This window comes from Macrobrachium rosenbergii, chromosome 5, assembly GCF_040412425.1.
Source record: "Macrobrachium rosenbergii isolate ZJJX-2024 chromosome 5, ASM4041242v1, whole genome shotgun sequence".
NCBI classification, from domain to species: Eukaryota; Metazoa; Arthropoda; class Malacostraca; order Decapoda; family Palaemonidae; genus Macrobrachium; species Macrobrachium rosenbergii.
In genome coordinates, this window is record NC_089745.1 from 24,591,537 (window position 1) to 24,610,960 (window position 19,424).

General features: G+C 33.4%; 1 protein-coding gene across 2 annotated transcripts in view; it reads right to left on the minus strand.

Annotated features, from left to right (window-relative positions):
• LOC136838603 (opsin, ultraviolet-sensitive-like) overlaps nucleotides 1-19,424 on the minus strand; it is a 223,600-nt gene that overhangs the window by 74,996 nt on the left and 129,180 nt on the right. For both annotated transcript variants that reach the window (XM_067103842.1, XM_067103841.1), the window contains exons 3-6: nucleotides 18,662-18,792; nucleotides 8,340-8,473; nucleotides 5,314-5,426; nucleotides 2,296-2,506 (exon numbers count right to left, since the gene is read on the minus strand). In XM_067103842.1, coding sequence (XP_066959943.1) covers nucleotides 2,296-2,506; nucleotides 5,314-5,426; nucleotides 8,340-8,473; nucleotides 18,662-18,792 — 589 coding nt within the window. The remainder of the gene's footprint in view (nucleotides 1-2,295; nucleotides 2,507-5,313; nucleotides 5,427-8,339; nucleotides 8,474-18,661; nucleotides 18,793-19,424) is intronic.

A 19,424-nucleotide genomic window follows, 5' to 3' on the forward strand; every position in this document is an offset into this window, starting at 1 on the left:
AATAAGCTACACGTAAAATATCAGTTTGTTATTTCTATTCCATTTCTGAGAGATGATTAATTATTATATAACTGAAAGATCAATAGCCAAAATTAACCTGCACACTTAGTTTTGTGCTCCATGTTTTCTCATTTTCTGACAACTATAGAAATACTACGCCTAAAGTGCAAATATTGCAAGAGAAGTCTTATAAAAATTCGGCCTGCCTTTTTCTTACTCCTGTAACAATGTGAAGAGACATTATTCTAATTTGAGTGAGGATTACAATGAAACTTTAGCTTCTTACTTTTACTAAAACCATACAATTTACCACTGATATTTAATCAACACGGTCCTATCATAATAAGAACTGAATTTACATTTTACATTAATTTGTTTCTTACTTTATCAAGTTCATCTTAAAAACGTTACCTTTTCTTGGCTTTTTGTTAACCATCAGTTGCTAATTATTCATTAATAATTTTCTATTCCTCGTAATAAGCTGTTTTCGCATTTCCTTTTATCTAATATATATGGATAATAGTCTAAATAAAAAATAATACTGTACTTATGATGATAATTTTTTATGAGATGCTCCAATCTCGATTCACATTATATCTTTTCCACTGAAGTGTCATTGAAAAACGGTGCTTTAATAACGAAGGAAGTTTACTGTCTGGTAAAAGAGATTGCCAAAGTACTATAAAATTTTGAAGCATTGCATAAAATCTCGAAATATAATTTCATCATGAGAACAAGATATAGCAATAGCCTGAAGTCACCTGAATTTATCAGTATAATGGCACAAATGACTTGACACAACCAATTACAGACCACCAAAACATTACGAAAAATTTTCAAACAAACTGCCTGAACAGAATAATCAAAACATAAACTGAAGTAGTGCTGACAAATACAGCAAACATTCAATACTCCATCAAGGGTGTTGCTCCTACCTTCAGTCCTAAACGCGTACGAAATAGAAGGATTTTTCAAGGTACTCCTTCCACACATGAAACGACCGTCAGCTTTAAGTGAGACAAGGCAGAGGAGAGTGGACTAACTTGTCTGTGTTTGTGTCACTGCCTTCATGTATTTGTGTTAGAAGGACAATTATATATCCGATAACAATTATAAAATTTTAATTGTGATGATAGAAAGTACATTTTTTAAGTGAGAAAGACACTGCTTATGTCCTAATTCATTGCATTTTTTCTCTTGTACCCTTATACTGAATATTTCATTATGTTCATAAGTCGTTAACATAACTCTCTTAGTAATAATAATACTCATATGTTTATGTGCAACAGATGCCTCCTTTAACGTATAAATGTCATGATAATAATGATATTTTACCATTTTGGCAATACTGTTGCATCTGGGACAATCATTCGCCCCGTTAGCCAGAGAGTGTCCCAACGGTTACATTTAATGTCCTTTGTTTTGTATCATTCCGCAAGATTACACTGTAAAGAACCTACTTTATATTGGTGTTTACTTTCACCCACCATTAGTGTTGCCCTAGAACCCCATAAACATACATACATAAATGCAAATTTGTAATAATGTTAATTATCGGCAGTTCTCTGCTTATATTTTATGGGCACATCATATATTTAAGTTGCGTGTAACAGCGGTAAGAATCAGTCGATAAAATTATCCAGTCAAACATACATCGTACATTTATCATTGTTCAGCAACGTTTTCTAATCATTCCATGCCGCTCGAAGCTCGTCATAGTCATAAAAACTTCCTTTCATCTAGTTTCATTATTACAATACATGTACAGTACTAATGTGTTTATTTTTCAGAGACAGATCAAACTTCAGCTGAGCTTGTGCATCATCAAAAAATAATAACTAATTCAAAGTTGCCCACAGACATTTTCACTTATTTGCCACATACTTAATAAGGAATTGTGTTTAAATGACATATTAATTTTCATTAAATAAAACAAAATGGAGATTCAGTTCAATCCAGAGCAGCTTGGCTCTGCAAATACCTTGTGAAACTCCAGGCCACTCATAAAATGAAATAAACTTTTGTTTTCTCACTGATTGTCTTAAAAGAGTTTCAATTACATACCAGGCCGTACACTACTGGCATATGTGTGTGTAAATGTCTAAGGGGCGCGCACGCGCATTTATAATAAACACACTCACGGGTATTTCAAACTACCAACAACTGCGTTTCCAAGTGTCGAATCTAAAGGCAATGATAACTTCTAACAAACACAATAAACAGTGAGGAAACGCGTTATCCAAGTAACTCAGACTTCGATGAAATGAAACAACGCTAGACTTAACAGTCCCTTACCTCGACCTTCTTCCTTCCTCGCATGCTTTGACGTTTGAAGGACTTGACCAGAGTTTTTCTGCAGCTATAACAATGGCGCTCCTGCTTGGACACAGTGTTCACGATGGAAATATAGCTGAAGGAGATGATATAGAGCGGCAATACCCACGCAGCCACGAAGAACGAAAATATGTAGACACGAGTCCGAGTCGAAGTTGTAAGATAATCGAAACTGAAAAAAAAAAATAGAGAAATTTAAGCAACAAAATAGATACGGTTAAGAAATTAGTGCTACTAAAAAAAGTAATGCTATTCAGACATTCCCAAAATTCTAGATTATTTACTGATGCTAGTTGATTCTGTTTTTTTTTACCGTTTGGCTGACTAAATGTCCAAGGGAGTAATATATGCAAATCAATTAACACAAATGTAAGCAGAATGTACATTGGCACACACACACATATATGTGTGTGTGTGTGTATTCGTGTGTGCATAAAAATTCATATACTATATTCTATTGTAACATCAATTACATCTGAAAACACACTTGTCAGCTACTTTTTAGTTGTCTGTCCGTCCGCACTCTTTTCTGTCAGCCCTCAGTCTTAAAAATTACTACGGCTAGAGGGCTGCAAATTGGTATGTTGATCATCCACCCTCCGATCATCAACCATATCTAATTTCCTAAGGTGGACAAGGAATTTAGGCACGAATTATGCAAGAAATGCGTAATCTTAACCACACACACACACAAACCATTTACATGTATTTCTATAAGACAAGATTTTTTTTTATTAAGCCAGATAAAATTATTGTGCTGTGTTTATAAAGCACGGGTAATTCATCAGTTTTCTTACTGTCTCCATTTATGGGATGACAGTAAGCAAATGAGTTAGAGAACGTCGTCAGTGCGCTCTTCCGTTAACGAGTAGATGCACACATGCACAGTAATGCTCACTATCTAGGTGTCAGTAATTAGATTTCAATTTCAGTTTCAGAAGAATTATTTTTTTTTTTAGGATTGTTTATCCGTAACTAAAATACTTGGAAGAAATTCATAAATATCAAATGTTCACTAAATGCAGGACAGTAAATTTTAAAGGTGATGAAAACTGTTCATGAATTTCTTTTTAAACTATGGAAATGTTGTGTATACGGTATTATGAACTTCACTAAATAGCTAGTGTTGAGTTTTATTTGTCACTCGCTTCCTTGCTATTGTAACTTAAACATTTTTTATGGTAACGCATTTGTATCGTGTCCTTCATAGTACAGACGTTGACGGTTGAGTACACTGTATTCTTTTTGTAATTCTGAATCTTCAAGAACACTGTGGGCCATTCATATTTTATTTCAGCTAAGGCATTAAGTAAATAACCACAGATAATATCAATGAAATCGGCTACATCACGGTCTAAAATAAGCGCACCTATACAGCATTTTGCAACTCATGGTCTACTTTTCAGACAACAGTTCACAATGTAGCCCAAAAATACTTACAGAATTTATAGCTTCTGAATGGTATTCATCATACATTTTCCAATCTATTTCATCCAGCTGCTAATGGGAAAACAGAATGGCTCAGAGCATAATATACTGTAAATTCTAATGAGTAAATTTTGCTATTTTTTTTTAAACTACTACATATACCACTTGTCACCGATGATTTTCATCACAACCATAGTTAAAAACAATTTCAAGCCTCAGCACTAACTCCAAAAGATTCTCAAATTCTGAATTCCACTATTGAGTTTCAATTTACTCCAGTTATATAACTTGGACACTGACAACATTCCACGTCCAATTAACCAATAGTAACATCGGCTTATCACTGACTTTGAGCCTTTAAGCCTGGTCGGAATATTACAAGTTTTTTTTTTAAGATCAGCACAGGCGAATACAGTTTGCAGTAATTCATTTTCCTTACCTGCACCTAAATTATGTGTAAAAATTTGTATCATATTCTTCAACAGGAATTCAGTCATTTCTTTTCAAAGTATTGTGAGTTTTAATTAAAATTTATTTTTCTGATTAACTTTTAAAAACGGGGTGAAATATCCACTGAAAGCAGGGGTAAATTTTTAAAATCTATAATGACCCTTAATTACCTTGCGGGGTGTGGACGAGAAAACGACAAGCATTGATCACCTCTCTGCAGCTTCCTAAATGGATTTGGATCAGGGGAGGGTCGGGAAAGTTTGACAATTGCTTTAAACGAATGAAATGCATAAATTTTAGTTCCAAATAAGTAAAATACAGCAATCAAGGCAGTCATACCAAGAGAAAATGAAATCTAAATACCTGTCCAGCATTTTTCGGTGAAGCGTATCGAATATTTTGCATTTAATTTACCCAAAGTTCAATTTCCAAGCCATGTCGTTTTCAACTGTTAGAATTTCATGCGCTTCTGTCAAAGAATACACTTCGAAGATGACGAAAAGTTGTATAAACAGTGAGTGAAGCCCAAACTTGACGCGCTGATTACGTAGAACACTTTTGTTTTTATGTTATCTCCAAAGAATATTCGTTGGTATAAGTGTATAAAATTCTTATATGATCTATATGTCTTATACAAGTGAAAATAATATGCATTCGCAATTACTGATTTTTACCTGAATAATAATAAATTCATTACAACGAATGCTTCATGTACAATCTACGATAGCAAATGTTACCTCTTGCAAGTAGTGTGCATTATATGTACAATATTAATTCTTCCTCTCACTAATGAACATGCTCTTAAATGTCCATATTACAAACACTTCACACTGTTACCTTATTTATTTATATTAAAAGCAAACTAGTGTTGATCCTTAGTATGGAAATTTACAGAAATCTTTCATACAATCTTAAAACTGATATTAAAACCAGTATTAACATCTTATATTACGAGCATACGTCGAAATACTAACTCGAACTCACGAAAATCATGCAAATTGAAATTAACTATTATCAAAGAAATAATTTGTTTTTGTAATGCAATACCAAGTACAACATAATGAACTTGTTCTTTTTCAAGATCTATAAGTGCAAACTTACCTGCAAGAAGTGAGAAATCCTTCGGGAGAATAATGAATACCCACGATACCCACAAGGGGTATGACCGAGAACACGAAAGAGTACATCCAAGTCAACATTATAATGACGAGAACCTGTGAAGAATGCAAAAGGTAGATTAGGCTAAATTAAAGAAAGTACTTTACCTTATAAAACGTTTCATTTTTATACATTCATGAAAACTGTAGGTTTTTCCAATTTACTCTCAAATTAATCGTTTTCTCATAATAAACATCTAATATACACAAGTTGTTCTTGTGTAAATCCACACTACTGTCGATATTTCAGTCATCTGTCTTCTTCTCAGTCAAAATCCTACCAAACACTTTCCTCAAAGAGTGAAGTAATGTTTTGTTACCATAATTCACACGGTCGCCCTATCACCTTTCCCCATATATTCGCACAAAGGAACACTTATTTTTCTCACGACACCTGAGGGATATTTCCCCTCATCTAGATGTAACACACACACACAACCAGGTCAGACTTTCAATCACATTTTCACCATAGTACCAAAGCACTGCACTTGCAATTCATTGACTCCTTGTATCCATGCTTCAAACTCTTAATCGCCCTTCTTACAGCCTCAGTAGTCTCTCCCATAAGTATCCCTCCATCGTTGAGATCTGCCTCTTTTTTATCCTCCCGTTTCAACAAATCATCAAAGACAGCATTGCTCCATTTGCATCTCCTCAATATATGTGCTTGTGCGTGTGCAATGTGTTAATTAGTATCTAATATGTTACTAAAGAAAAAATCTTATTAATTTAGTCGACTTGAGTAAGACAAGAGATTAGGTGGTTATTTTAACAGAATAAATATTAATGCAAGTAATGTTTGTCTTTTGGACTAATGAAACTATGGTCATTTGTTCTGATCCTCACATGGCAGAAAAAGCAGCTGCTATCATACAGGTGAACGTGTGTAGCTACTATCATACACGTGTGTAGGTAAATGTCAACTGCTAAATGAATGAGTACATACTATATAATGAATGGAAAAACATGTTACAAATGGGGTAGAAGGAAAAGTGAAACCTAGGGCAACAGCTAAAAAAGAAATTAAATTAAACTGGTAACGAATTCAATTTTCAACTGCTACGTTGAACTCCAGAAAAGAAATCCTGGACACAGAGGAACTTGAGATTGCCAATAATAGCCCTGAATGGAAAAACACAAGAAAAATGAACATTAGTATGGAATGTGGCTTCGAAGACGAACGACTTTCTGAAACCTTACGACGGAAGAGGAACGCAAAGCCTTTTTCAATATATTTGATCTGAATAGGCTCCGGTGGAACCCATAGAAAACACTTTTTTCACGTGTCACCGGTAGAAAGGTAATCAAGAGCTGAATAGAATTGAAGTAATGTTGTCTATCCTGAGAAGAGTGAATTCGAGGAAGAAACAAGAACTGTGAATTCTTGCTCTTCGTCACACAAACGTGAGTAATATTAGAAAGATGGATTTTTCAAGCAAAAGTAACTATTTATTTATACATCCTTGTTTTTTTGTGCATTTTCTTTCGATTGCTGTTTAAATTCAATGTGAATAATGGGGGAAGAATAAAATATAACTTCCAACGATACATGTGATGTATTTTTTGTATTCAAATGAATGACTAACGGTGCTAGGGCGTGGAGAAAGAGAGAGAGAGAGAGAGATTTTATCAAGGAAAAGAGAAACCCTTGCTATTTGCAGTTCCTTTCAATAAGGGAACATGCATTTTTTTTTCACCCGAAAAAACTCGTTTCATGAAAAATATCGCAAGCTTTGTCGATTTTTCACTGTTCATTTCATATATGGTGGGTTTGCATAATATATATACCTGTGTGTGTACATATATATATATATATATATATATATATATATATATATATATATATATATATATATATGATATGAATGAATTTTATCACATCACCGTGATTCATATACAAGCATTAAGCTACAAATGTGCTTTAATATTCAATTCGCTCTACCTCGGAAATAAAATATTTTCATATATGTTACCCTAAGGGGAATTTTTTCAGTTGATAATAAGTTCGTCGAGACGACGAACTCATTATCAACTAAAAAAAAATTCCCCTTCGGGTAACATATATGAAAATATATCATTTCCGAGGTAGAGCGAACTGGATATAAAAGGACATCTGTACTTAATGTTATATATATATATATATATATATATATATATATATATATATATATATATATATATATATATATATATATATATATATATATATATATATATATATATATATATATATATATATATATATATATATATATATATATATATATATATTATCACCGGAAGCTAAGAAAGGATTTCGGTAGCAAGAGCAAGAAGGCTGTTCAGTCAATAGCAACTCTAGGTATTAGATGAAACAGTAGTATTCCTTCAGGGGAAAAGCAGATACATTTTATGTTCCAGTGGCGGCAATGAAACAGCGCGAAAAAATCGGTTCCCATGCAACCATGCTTCTTGAAGGCACACGAAAAATGATTTATCCTTGTCAAAAAATTTAGGCTTCCAAGGAAATTTAGGAGCCACTTTTCACGACCTGTTGGTCTTCCATCACTGGCTTCTATCTCGATGACGTGCTCTTATATTCTTTTGACGACTGGTTCATTTGCCTGTCGATAAATGTGGTGCATAAGTGAAAATGATTTACATATACTCTCTCTCTCTCTCAGTACTTTCGCTCTCCACCAATTTGCAATTTAGATTTAATTCAGTTAACTTCATAAAAAGTGGAGAATCTTAAAATTTTTACTTGTCTATTCAGAGCATTTTTTGATCATTTGGAAGATATTCTCATTATGTATTCCCTTTAAGCGAATGATTTAATGGAGGTTATTTCATATTCCAGCGAGGTCTAAAGTATGCAAGCCCTGAACCTTACAGAAGATTAATACTTACACAAGAGCCCTCAAGTGAAACGGTTCCAAAATGTAATAACGCGACACACTAGACAGAGAAAAGGTAGAGGCCATGACTCACCTGCCGGTAGGAGAGCCTCTTGAAAGGATCCAGGGGGAAGGAGATCACAAGATATCGGTCGAGGGAAATGGCAGCCAGAGTCATGATGGATGTTGTGCCAGTAAGGCCACCCAGAAAGCCATAAACATCACAACCTGAAACATAAACATCAAAATCTGAAAATTATGTATCATAACCAGACATTTAAACAATGGAATTGGCAACCTCATTGTTAGATAACAATTAAAAATTGATATAGTAACATGCAATACATTGTTAGATAATATATATGTATATAATATATATATATATATATATATATATATATATATATATATATATATATATATATATATATATATATATATATATATATTTACACATATATATTAACTAACAATGTATTACATGTTACAATGTATTCATGTTACTTCTCAATTTTTAATTGTTATACTTGAGGTTGCGACGTTTAAATGTCTATATACTGTATATGTATATATATATATATATATATATATATATATATATATATATATATATATATATATATATATATATATATATAGCTTTATATGTGGTAAGGAGTTGATATATATTATATATATATAGAAGGAAGAGGAGAGCGAAAATATATATATATATAAAATTATACAGTGAGGATTGAGAGGGGTTCTTCAACCGGTAGACATCAGCACGTTAGGTGAAGGATCATCATTATTCCTTTTCAATATATATATATATATATAAAAATAATAGTTATATAAAAACTCGGTAAAATTAAGTAAAAAAAAAAAAAAACTTTATATATACATACATATATAAAAATTATAGGGAGGAGGACACAGGTTCGAGTGACTATTCTCCGACTTATCAGGCAGAGGTGTTCTGGGTGTTTAATAACTAGTTGTTTAATAAAGAGTGCTTCTAAAATTTTCGTTAGAGTTTGGCCTATAATTTTAAAACCTGGATCTCAAGGTTTTGTGAGTGACAAGCAAGATTATCTAGGCAATTAAAAAAAACGACTCCTGAGGTCATTAGTGGAAGAATGTTTAAACAGAGACAGGGTATTAGCTTTAATTCAAGAGGGCACTGTAGGTCATGAATAAATGGGACAATTACATATGTATCTGGTATTTTAAAGTAAGATATTGTTTAGATTCTAAAAAGTTAAAGTTGTCAGTGAAATATTGGTGGAGATATATTTCACTGTGAAAAAGATTATTAGACGTTATGTTAAAATATATATAGTTTAGTTTAAAATATATATATAAAAATATATCTAAAACCGTGGTGTTAAAATATATATAAAAATGTGTGTGTACCAGACCTTCCACTATGGTGTGTGTGTCGAGTGAGTGTGTGTGTGCCCTAATCCGAGGAAGTACTATATATATATAGTATATACATATATATACATATACATATATACATATATATATAAATATATATATATACATATATATATATATTTAGAATCTACTGCCCACTTTTACCAGATACGTATGTGGATCTCAAGGTTTTGTAGTTGTAAAGAAGCGAGACAATGCACCCCTCTTAACGTCTCAATTCTTTGTGTGTGTTTTTTGCATATACATTCTCCCTACAAAACCTTGAGATCCAAGTGCAAGATTTTTGAAGCTTAAGTTACGATGTACAAAACCTTGAGATCCAAGTGCAAGATTTTTTTTGGAGACGATGTCCGGTAGGGAGACGAACCTGTGTCTCATAATTTTATAATATTTTATATATATATATATATATATATATATATATATATATATATATATATATATATATATATATATATATATATATATATATATACATACATACATACATACATATTATATATATATATATATATATATATATATATATATATATATATATATATATATATTTCATTTCTTAGTATAGCAAGCACAGTGGTTTTAAAACTATGTGATTATGTTTCTTTTAGCCAGCACAGTGGTTTTTAAAACCAAAGTCAATATTTCTCCTGTTATTCAGACAAATACACACACACATATATATGTATATATATATATATATCTATATATATATATATGTATATAACATGTATTATACATAATATATGGATATATATACATATAAATGTGTGTATCTGTCTGAATAACAGGAGGAACCGACTTTGAATACTGGCCGTAAAGAAGCCACTGTGCTTGCTATACTAAGAAATGAAATATGTACACTCGGCAAGAAAAGTGAGGATACAGTTTTCTTTAGATTTCGTTCATCGAATTTTAATTTTTTTCTTACAGAAAACACATAATCTCGTTAAATTTACTTTAGAATATGAAAATACAATGCAAATTATATCATATATGTTAAATCTGCAAAACAAAAACGTTCAGATACTTAAATACACCATACATGTCCGAAGTAATCAGAATTTCTCAGATGACTTCGTTCATACAGATCTAAAAGATAGTGTATGGATATCTCGATTTAGTACTGTTTATCAGAACGGCAATATTTACTCGTTTTCCGTTATGAACAGGCTTATTATTGCATCATCATACAAGGTAATGATAATTTCTTTAATTTTTACACATTCATATTTGTATTTCACGGTGTTAAAGGTCAGCTGGAATTAATGGCAGTAAATGTTGTGACAGCTATGGCAGGTTGACCCAATCTATTTAAATCCGCAAGAGCGTTCTCTATGATGTGCGGAGTACCACGTTAACTTCGGCGGAAAAACACAAGTAACTGGATTTTTCTTAACGTTGCCATAGTCTCTCTCTCTCTCTCTCTCTCTCTCTCTCTCTCTCTCTCTCTCTCTCTCTCCATTGCTAAAACATACTGTACAAATATAGTATCGCTCAATCTCTAAAAGAAAAAAAAATACTGAAATGAGTAGCTCTACATGTAGGCCTAGGCTTACACAACAGCAACTCTCTCTCTCTCTCTCTCCATTGTTCTCTCTCTCTCTCTCTCCATTGCTAAAACATACTATACAAATATAGTATCGCTCAATCTCTAAAAGAAAAAAAAATAATGAAATGACTAGCTCTACATATAGGCCTAGGCTTACACAACAGCAACTCTCTCTCTCTCTCTCTCTCTCTCTCTCTCTCTCTCTCTCTCTCTCTAACATTGCATTCATTCCTTTATTGTTCCCCAAGTTTTTCGTTGGACATTGCTCAAATTTAACTCTTGATTTCATTATGGAAGATCGCGTTTCCGATTATGCAAGCATTCCGTTCATTGTGGTGTCATAAATTCATATGTGGAAGGTTACTTCGTAGGTTATGTGGAAAATTGTTCATTTTGCTCAGAACTGTCGCTGCAAATTACAACTTGAACGAATATTGTAAAGCTTAGGCCTACTACTGCATTTAAGTATCAATGATTTCAGAACCGTAGAATATGATTGAAAGTTATAGGAGGTCAAGCAAAAAACAAACACAATAAGACTGAAGCTCCTCCCCTTTCTAAAGTTGCCAGATGCCTCATTATTTAGCAATATATGTCCGAAGATTAAAAAAACGGTATCCTCACTTTTCTTGCCGAGTGTACATGATTGCCGTGGAGTGTAGCTGGTTGCAACCAGGTTAGAGTTGGAGATGACATCAGTAACCTAATCCTAAAATGATAGCAGAAATGTCACAAAGTGAAATACTCATTTCATGTGTATATATGTATATATATACGTGTATATATATATATATATATATATATATATATATATATATAGAGAGAGAGAGAGAGAGAGAGAGAGAGAGAGAGTATATGTATTATACTACTCCCACGTCAAGACGAACTTTTTTATCGTTCCCATTGGTTTCGCTCTTCTTACAAGCCGTACCTGCTGCGTAGAATTTTATATACATAATTCAAAACAGATGCATATCCACCCTAAGGTGTAAACACCAATAAGCATTGAGAACAATGATGCCTGGATTTTATGGCCTTCCTGGTACCATTCTCTATGTATCTAAAATAGATACCCGGTTGCTGAGAGAATATAGTAAATAATGTAAACTTTCTGCTGCTGAAAAAATACACTGATAGACTTGGAAAACAGAGATTGCCTATTTGCGTTATCTCCAAATCTCCAAACCAAGAAATTTATTATTCAAGGGTAATAACACATCCTACTCATTGCAAATAAATAAGACACTAAACGTACACGAGAGTGTCTTACTTCCAAAATCACTCTCAAATAGAACTGGCTAAACTTAAAGCAGTGTGGTATTAATAAATACATTGGTGTTCTTTCACATCATTTCTGTGATACTCTATAACCGAATAAAATTAAAAAAAACATGAACAATAAATGAAAAATTTTCAAGAGACTTCTTTATTTCTTTACATTAGGATCTGGCAACATAATTTTTTTTTTACATTAACGATAGATCAGACATAACTAGGTAGAATATTTTCAAGAGAATTCCACCAAAACACATAATCGTTTGTTCCGCCTCAATCAGTGCAAATAAGTAAAGCGGGAAGTTAAAGCAGATTTCAAGGATGAAAGAATTTTCCTCGACTTCTTACCCTTTAACTTTCTCAGATGAAGTTAACGTATTTAACTCGAATGAGGATTAAAGCTTCTGGTGTGGAAAGTTCTAACTCAGACAAAAATATGGGTAAAAGCATCTTCCACCAATGTAGCGGGGTAACTAAGAAGACACAAATGAATGATGCTTTGCTTGATAAAAAAAAATTGTCAGTAGTACCTAGACAAATAAGAATATATACAAGAAAAACCTGTTCGTCAGAGATGTTGATATAATTTAAGCCTACCCTAATTATTCTCATAATCTCATCTCAAAAGGAGCAAGAATTAAGGAATACAGCATGGGAATTAAGAAAAAGCTCACTCATAATATTCATAAGTGACTGAATAATGAATAATTTACTTTGAGTTCGGTTAGCTTGGTCTGCCATGCAACTGCAACTCAAATAATCTCTTATTTTCCTTTAGTAACCGAATCCTGCCACTTCATGTTTTTATTCCCTCTTCCTGCCTCTTATATCCATGAACACCTGCTGAGACCTTGTGACATACTCGAATATTACATACAAATCTACTTTTCCCCCTTCGGTTTCCATAACTACTCTACATCCGTTTTTATCGTTTATGCTCTTCTCACTTATTCTTATCAAACTAAGTGGCCTTAATATACAATTAAACACGATTTTCATCCCTTCCTCCCAAAAATAAACTTTTATACATCTTGACGTCTGCTTCAGCCAAATAATGACAGATATACCACAAGCCTCTCCTCGCCTGCCTATTAAATCTAGCAACTTGGTCTTCTCTTTTCCAAGTATATACTTATATTCTTAGGAAAGCATATATTTTCAACAAACACATGCACACGTAGACACACGCACAAGCACACACAGACAAACATCATATATATATATATATATATATATATATATATATATATATATATATATATATATATATATATATATATATATATATATATTATATATATATATAAACAAAGTTTGATGAATGAGTTTATGAATGATGTAATGAAACTTAGACTCTCGGGCCAAAAAACGACTTGGGCACTTCCGGCCAATCAGCGCTTATGGCAGTGAAAAGGAGTTGCAGTGGTTGGCCAGGAAGGCAGAGATCCAGAATATAAAGGAAATGAAGTGCACAGACCGAAAGGTGGAACTGGGAGAAAACATCTCAGTTGCGCAAAGAAAGTAAGCGGGAATGGAGGTAAGATAAAATACTAAAAAGAGGGTGCAGCTATAGTGGCCGAAGGGAGGGATGGGACTCAAAATGTTTTGGAAAACAGAAATAATGAGGCAATGTTTCAAAACAATGTATCTCCCTGACTGATGAAGAACTGTATACGTGAATGTTTTTTTTACGGAAAAGATTCGTTTCTAAAGGAAAACAACGTGTTGATCTACAGGAAATGATATAAATGCAACTGCAAAAGGATATTTCATAATTTTTAACTTAACTTTTCCGTTAGTAAAGAATTCAATCTATACGCACGCGCACACACACATAAATATATATATATATGTGCGTGTGTGTGTGTGTGTGTACAATAAATTTGTTACATACACCGTGACATTTTTATTTTAAGAAACATGAGGCTACAAACGACGTTCGATATCAAATTCATTCAACCTTGGAAAAACATCGAAGGGGGAATTTATAAGTGATAAGCGATCCGTCACTAGGTAAAACCGTGTGCGGACACGATCCCGAATGCACTTACGCCGAAGCCAAGAAGTCGAGCGGACAGGACGAAGAATGGACGTGACGTTGAACAGCCAGTAAGTCAAACTTACCGGAGGCCGAATGGACAAGATGCTGAATATATAAGTGGAAACGAATAGGATAGATAATTAAAACCATTACTTGTAACTTTCTTTCGCCAAAGATATGGGATTAATAATTAAAACCATTATTTGCAACTTTCTTTTACAAAATATTATTGAAAACAAATTAAATAATAAAATAATCAAGTAAAATAATGTAAAAATATTTTGTCATTAAAAATTGCAGGCTAAAGCACATAGGAAACCTAGGCCGTCTTTGTTATAGAAATTGTAAATAGACTTAATTCTTTCGTTAATGGCATCATATTTTTGTTAGTCCGTGAAATATTGATTCCCATAGATGCCTGTTCGATTAAAACTTCATTTGTAGCTTGTTCTCTCCTGATAATTCTAAGATGCTTGGGTAATGTGGGATGCATTATATCAAGCCTTTTTTGAAAGCCGCATGCCAAATGTCGGTTCTCGGCAAGTTATCCATAACACGAGAGTGAACTTACCATAATTCTACGTTGAAAATAGCCTTCCTTCTCCTTCCCCCCCTACACTACCCCTAACCACGTTCTCTCAAAATAAACTAGAAAGTCGCTTAACATATCATCAACTGAGGGATCTAATTGAGCAAGGAATTTGCCAAATCATTTTTGAACATCAGGTGGTGGGGCAAAAGCAAGAGCCTGCAATTGCTTAATGAGGTGCGCATTCTCAGGTTCGGCTACCAGTTTGCAGTCTGCTGGCTTGAATGTTGCGCCATAGGCATTGGCCAAAATGGAAAAAATAATTAAATTAATGTGTTTGGGAAGCTTTGCTTAACACTATTAACTACATCTGCTTTTTCGAAATTTAATGTTATGGATGTTGGGTCATTTACTTCGCTGTTTTTCAAGAAATTAAATATTTCGTCCTAAGTTCTTTCGTGCTCATTACTTGCTATATACAATTAAAGTAAAGGAAAGTTTTGTTTCCCGAAATAAGCGCATGGATATTATATAATTGTTTGCCTAGTGGGGTAGAGAGAGAGTCGAATGCTCCATCTCCAAACCACGTTTGTCTTTTTGATAAGAGTTCCACTTTTTTTTTTTTTTTGTAGAAAAGATAACAACAGCATCACTTTCATACATCCGAAAATTCTATCCTCGCGTTGTTACGCCCAAAGCTTCGACCTTCTCTACCTTTCTTGCTCTTCGTATGATTCTTTCAAGTGTTTCTTTCTCAGGTAATGCTCCAGCTAGTGGCAGTTCTTCCGTTGCATTCCTAATTATGGTGGTCGTAGCCTCTTCCGAATGCTCAGCTTTATTCTTCATCCGTCCAATACTTTAAAAACCGAATTACATGGCCCATCAGATGGATGAGAATGATTTGCTTTGTACTTCATCACCAATAGTTTTACGTCTAGCACTACACTTTTTGCGTTTTTCACACCGTCCTATATGTGGTGTCATTAACATTTTTATCCGCAACGTAGGCATAACCATTTAAAAGAAGCTCACTTCCTCCTCATACTGTCTTAACGAAATCCATGATCAAACTCAACGGATAATAAACTTCAAATAGAAAAAAAATAGTTTTCCTTGTTACCAGTGACGAAATTAGTAATTATCTATTTAAGGTTTGTGGTAATTATCTACCTTACGGCCCACCAAAGACTGTTTCGACTTCTTGTACATTTTGTCTGTTTGGAATTCTGGTCATTCGGCATCACGTCCGTTCTTCTTCCTGTCCGTTTGTATTCATGTCCGTTCGGCTTCTTGGCTTCGGCCTCTTGTCTTTCGGCTGAAGTGCATTCGGCATCACGTCCTACTACCGGTAGAACACCTGATTACAATCGCTTATCACTTACGAATTCCTCTCGGTGTTTATTCCGAAGTTTGAGTGAATTTGATAATAAACTATATTTGTAACTTGTTTATTAATGCTTTATATTATATATATATATATATATATATATATATATATATATATATATATATATATATATATATATATATATATATATATATATAGAGGCAATACCAAGGACTCACCACACTGCTAACTTCAGGGCAGTCATATCTATATTCAGTGCAGAATGTGGAAGCCAACTATTTTCTTTAATTTTTATCATGACATGTTTTACTGTAGCCACAGAATGAGCCCCATCTAAAAGTTCAGGTGTCAAAATTGTGATGGAAACTTTAAATTGTGTGCAGCTCTTTTACATGTGTGGCAAAAGACCATGTCACATTTTCAGACATTCACTTCTTAATTGAATCTCACCTTTTCATGGCATTCTTATTCTGTGTCAAGACTGGTGAAGAAAATGAATGTTAAAGAGATCTGGAGACACAAAAGCAATAGGTTTAGGATTCTTTTCCCTGCAGTGAGTTGGAGTATTAGTGGATAACCCAGGGAGCTATGATACCTTTTACTAAATACCTTTCGAATTTGCAGCAGCGAGTGTAGCAGACCTCTGCTACCTGCCTGTCCTGGGATGCTGGAAAACAGGAATGCTTGTCTAAAGGGATGACGTTTTGTGTTGCTGATACATAATGCTCTCTGGGCATCTGAAGGGTGACTTCCTCGGTATAGATGCCAAGAGGAGTCTTCAGGGCCTCCTTCACGATATTTATAAGAAGGACTAAACCAACTTAATACTACTTTTTGATAATTTTCTCAAATGTTCTGTCAAAACATGCACTTTGGAGAAAAGGGGCATTGATATTCTTTGGAGTAGTTACTGAAAATTAATCACGTTTCAGTGGAGGAGGCTGTGCCTTCTCCCAGTGCCGCAGTTGGACTACCACTCATAAAAAGAGAGAAAGAGCTTTAAAAACACGTGACCAATGGTTTTTCTCACAATGCTGTCACGATCACAAGAAAAATCATGAACATGGAGTAATCAGTATAGCGAAAATGATAATGAAAATATTGTAACACTTTACTATCACAAACACGCAAGTACAGCCTATTAAAAAAATGAAAAAATTATAAAGGAAATTACAAAAAGAAATTTCCATCCTGTTAGCACCATGACTGCCATCAAAAAAGTCGCTAATTATATACCAGAGATAACATTGCATTGCCTGAATAACAATGTTATCCCTTCCAGCCGAACTCCAGAGGGCCAACTTGGTATACAAGCACACTTGCCTAGGTGAGGAATGAAATCTCACCAAGTTACTTGTATCAGGATGACCAGGACTCGTCCATCGAGGGTCTTAACCTGTCACCTAAAAGATGGTGCCATAAAAAATGCCTATATCTCATAAGAGAGCTACTACTAAAAGCCACAGAAGTATTAGACTAAGACAGTAACCCAGAACCCCTATGTATTCTTGAGGCATTGTACGTATATATATATATATATATATATATATATATATATATATATATATATATATATATATATATATATATATATATATATATAACAGTATATATAGAATAATTTGTTTTAATTTGTTTTACCTACACTAAAAAGTCTCAAGAGCCAAACTTAATCCGACGACAATCGAGACTCCGTCTCTTCTCATCCCAATTGGTTAATGGTATACTGAAGACTGTAACTGTTCACCCTGACCAATGATACCTTCATTTTAGGTTAGCATTCCGCTAATCCCAGTTCCGACCCTCCGAATGACCAACATTTCATTAACTCTAGATTGAAATAAAAATGTGTATGTTCCAATGCATCCGGTAAAATAAAATAAAAAAAGCTTGAGAATGCAGGTTCCTTCAGACACTTGATAGTATCGCTGCAACCTGATGTAAAACGGTCATTGACTTCAGAGATTAAAGAAATATATATATATATATATATATATATATATATATATATATATATATATATATATATATATACATACATACATACATACATATACACATACATACACACATAGAGAGAGAGAGAGAGAGAGAGAGAGAGAGAGAGAGAGAGAGAGAGAGAGAGAGAGAATATCTTAAACTTTTTCTGAATCTATTTCTTTATTACGAAAAATTTATTCTAAATAAGCTTTTGGTCTTACTCGCCAACTCATACAAAAATAAAGGAACTCCCACTTCGTGATACCTACCAATTCTTCCAGTAGCGGGTCCTTCATGGACGGAATTGTGCACAAGAGCAGATATGGTTATCAACAAGAAGAAGTCACTGACGGCTAAGTTCAGGATCAGTAAATTCGATGCCGTTCGCAACGTTCTCGAGCTGAAAAAAATAAGAGGGGATACATTTTCATTTCTTTATTAAATAGAGTAATTTCATATGATAATTTCAAGGATAAACATTTGGCATAGTTGTATCCTTAACCTGCTTGGAGTATTTAAATTTTTGTTATTTATAAAGTTATGGTCTGTAAATACTGAAAACAGTAGCTAGATATGTTTTAATAAAAAAAAAAATCGGGAAACTAACATTTCATTATAAGTTGATTTAAACATTTACTCATACAATTTCGATCATTCTGAACGTTACAAAAATACTTGAAAACTATTCTAATTATTTGTATACCTTGATTTAAACTGCACTAAAAATGGGAACAAAAGCCGCATCTTCTGTAGAATGACATTCACCAAACAAAACCAGAAAATCTTATCTGAAACAGTACTAGAGGAAGCTCTAATCACACTAATCACTTGTACATGTTAAAGATCAGACAAGTTAAAGATAAGACTGGGTATACCAGTGCCTTGGTAAACAAGGAATTTGTATTCCAACTTTAACCCTGTAAACAACTTCTGCGAAGATAACCATTGTTTTACCTGTTCCCAGAACTACGGCAAGGAGATATCATTTACTTCAAGAAGCAACCATCATTGCTTTTTTAAAGGTGAAAAATA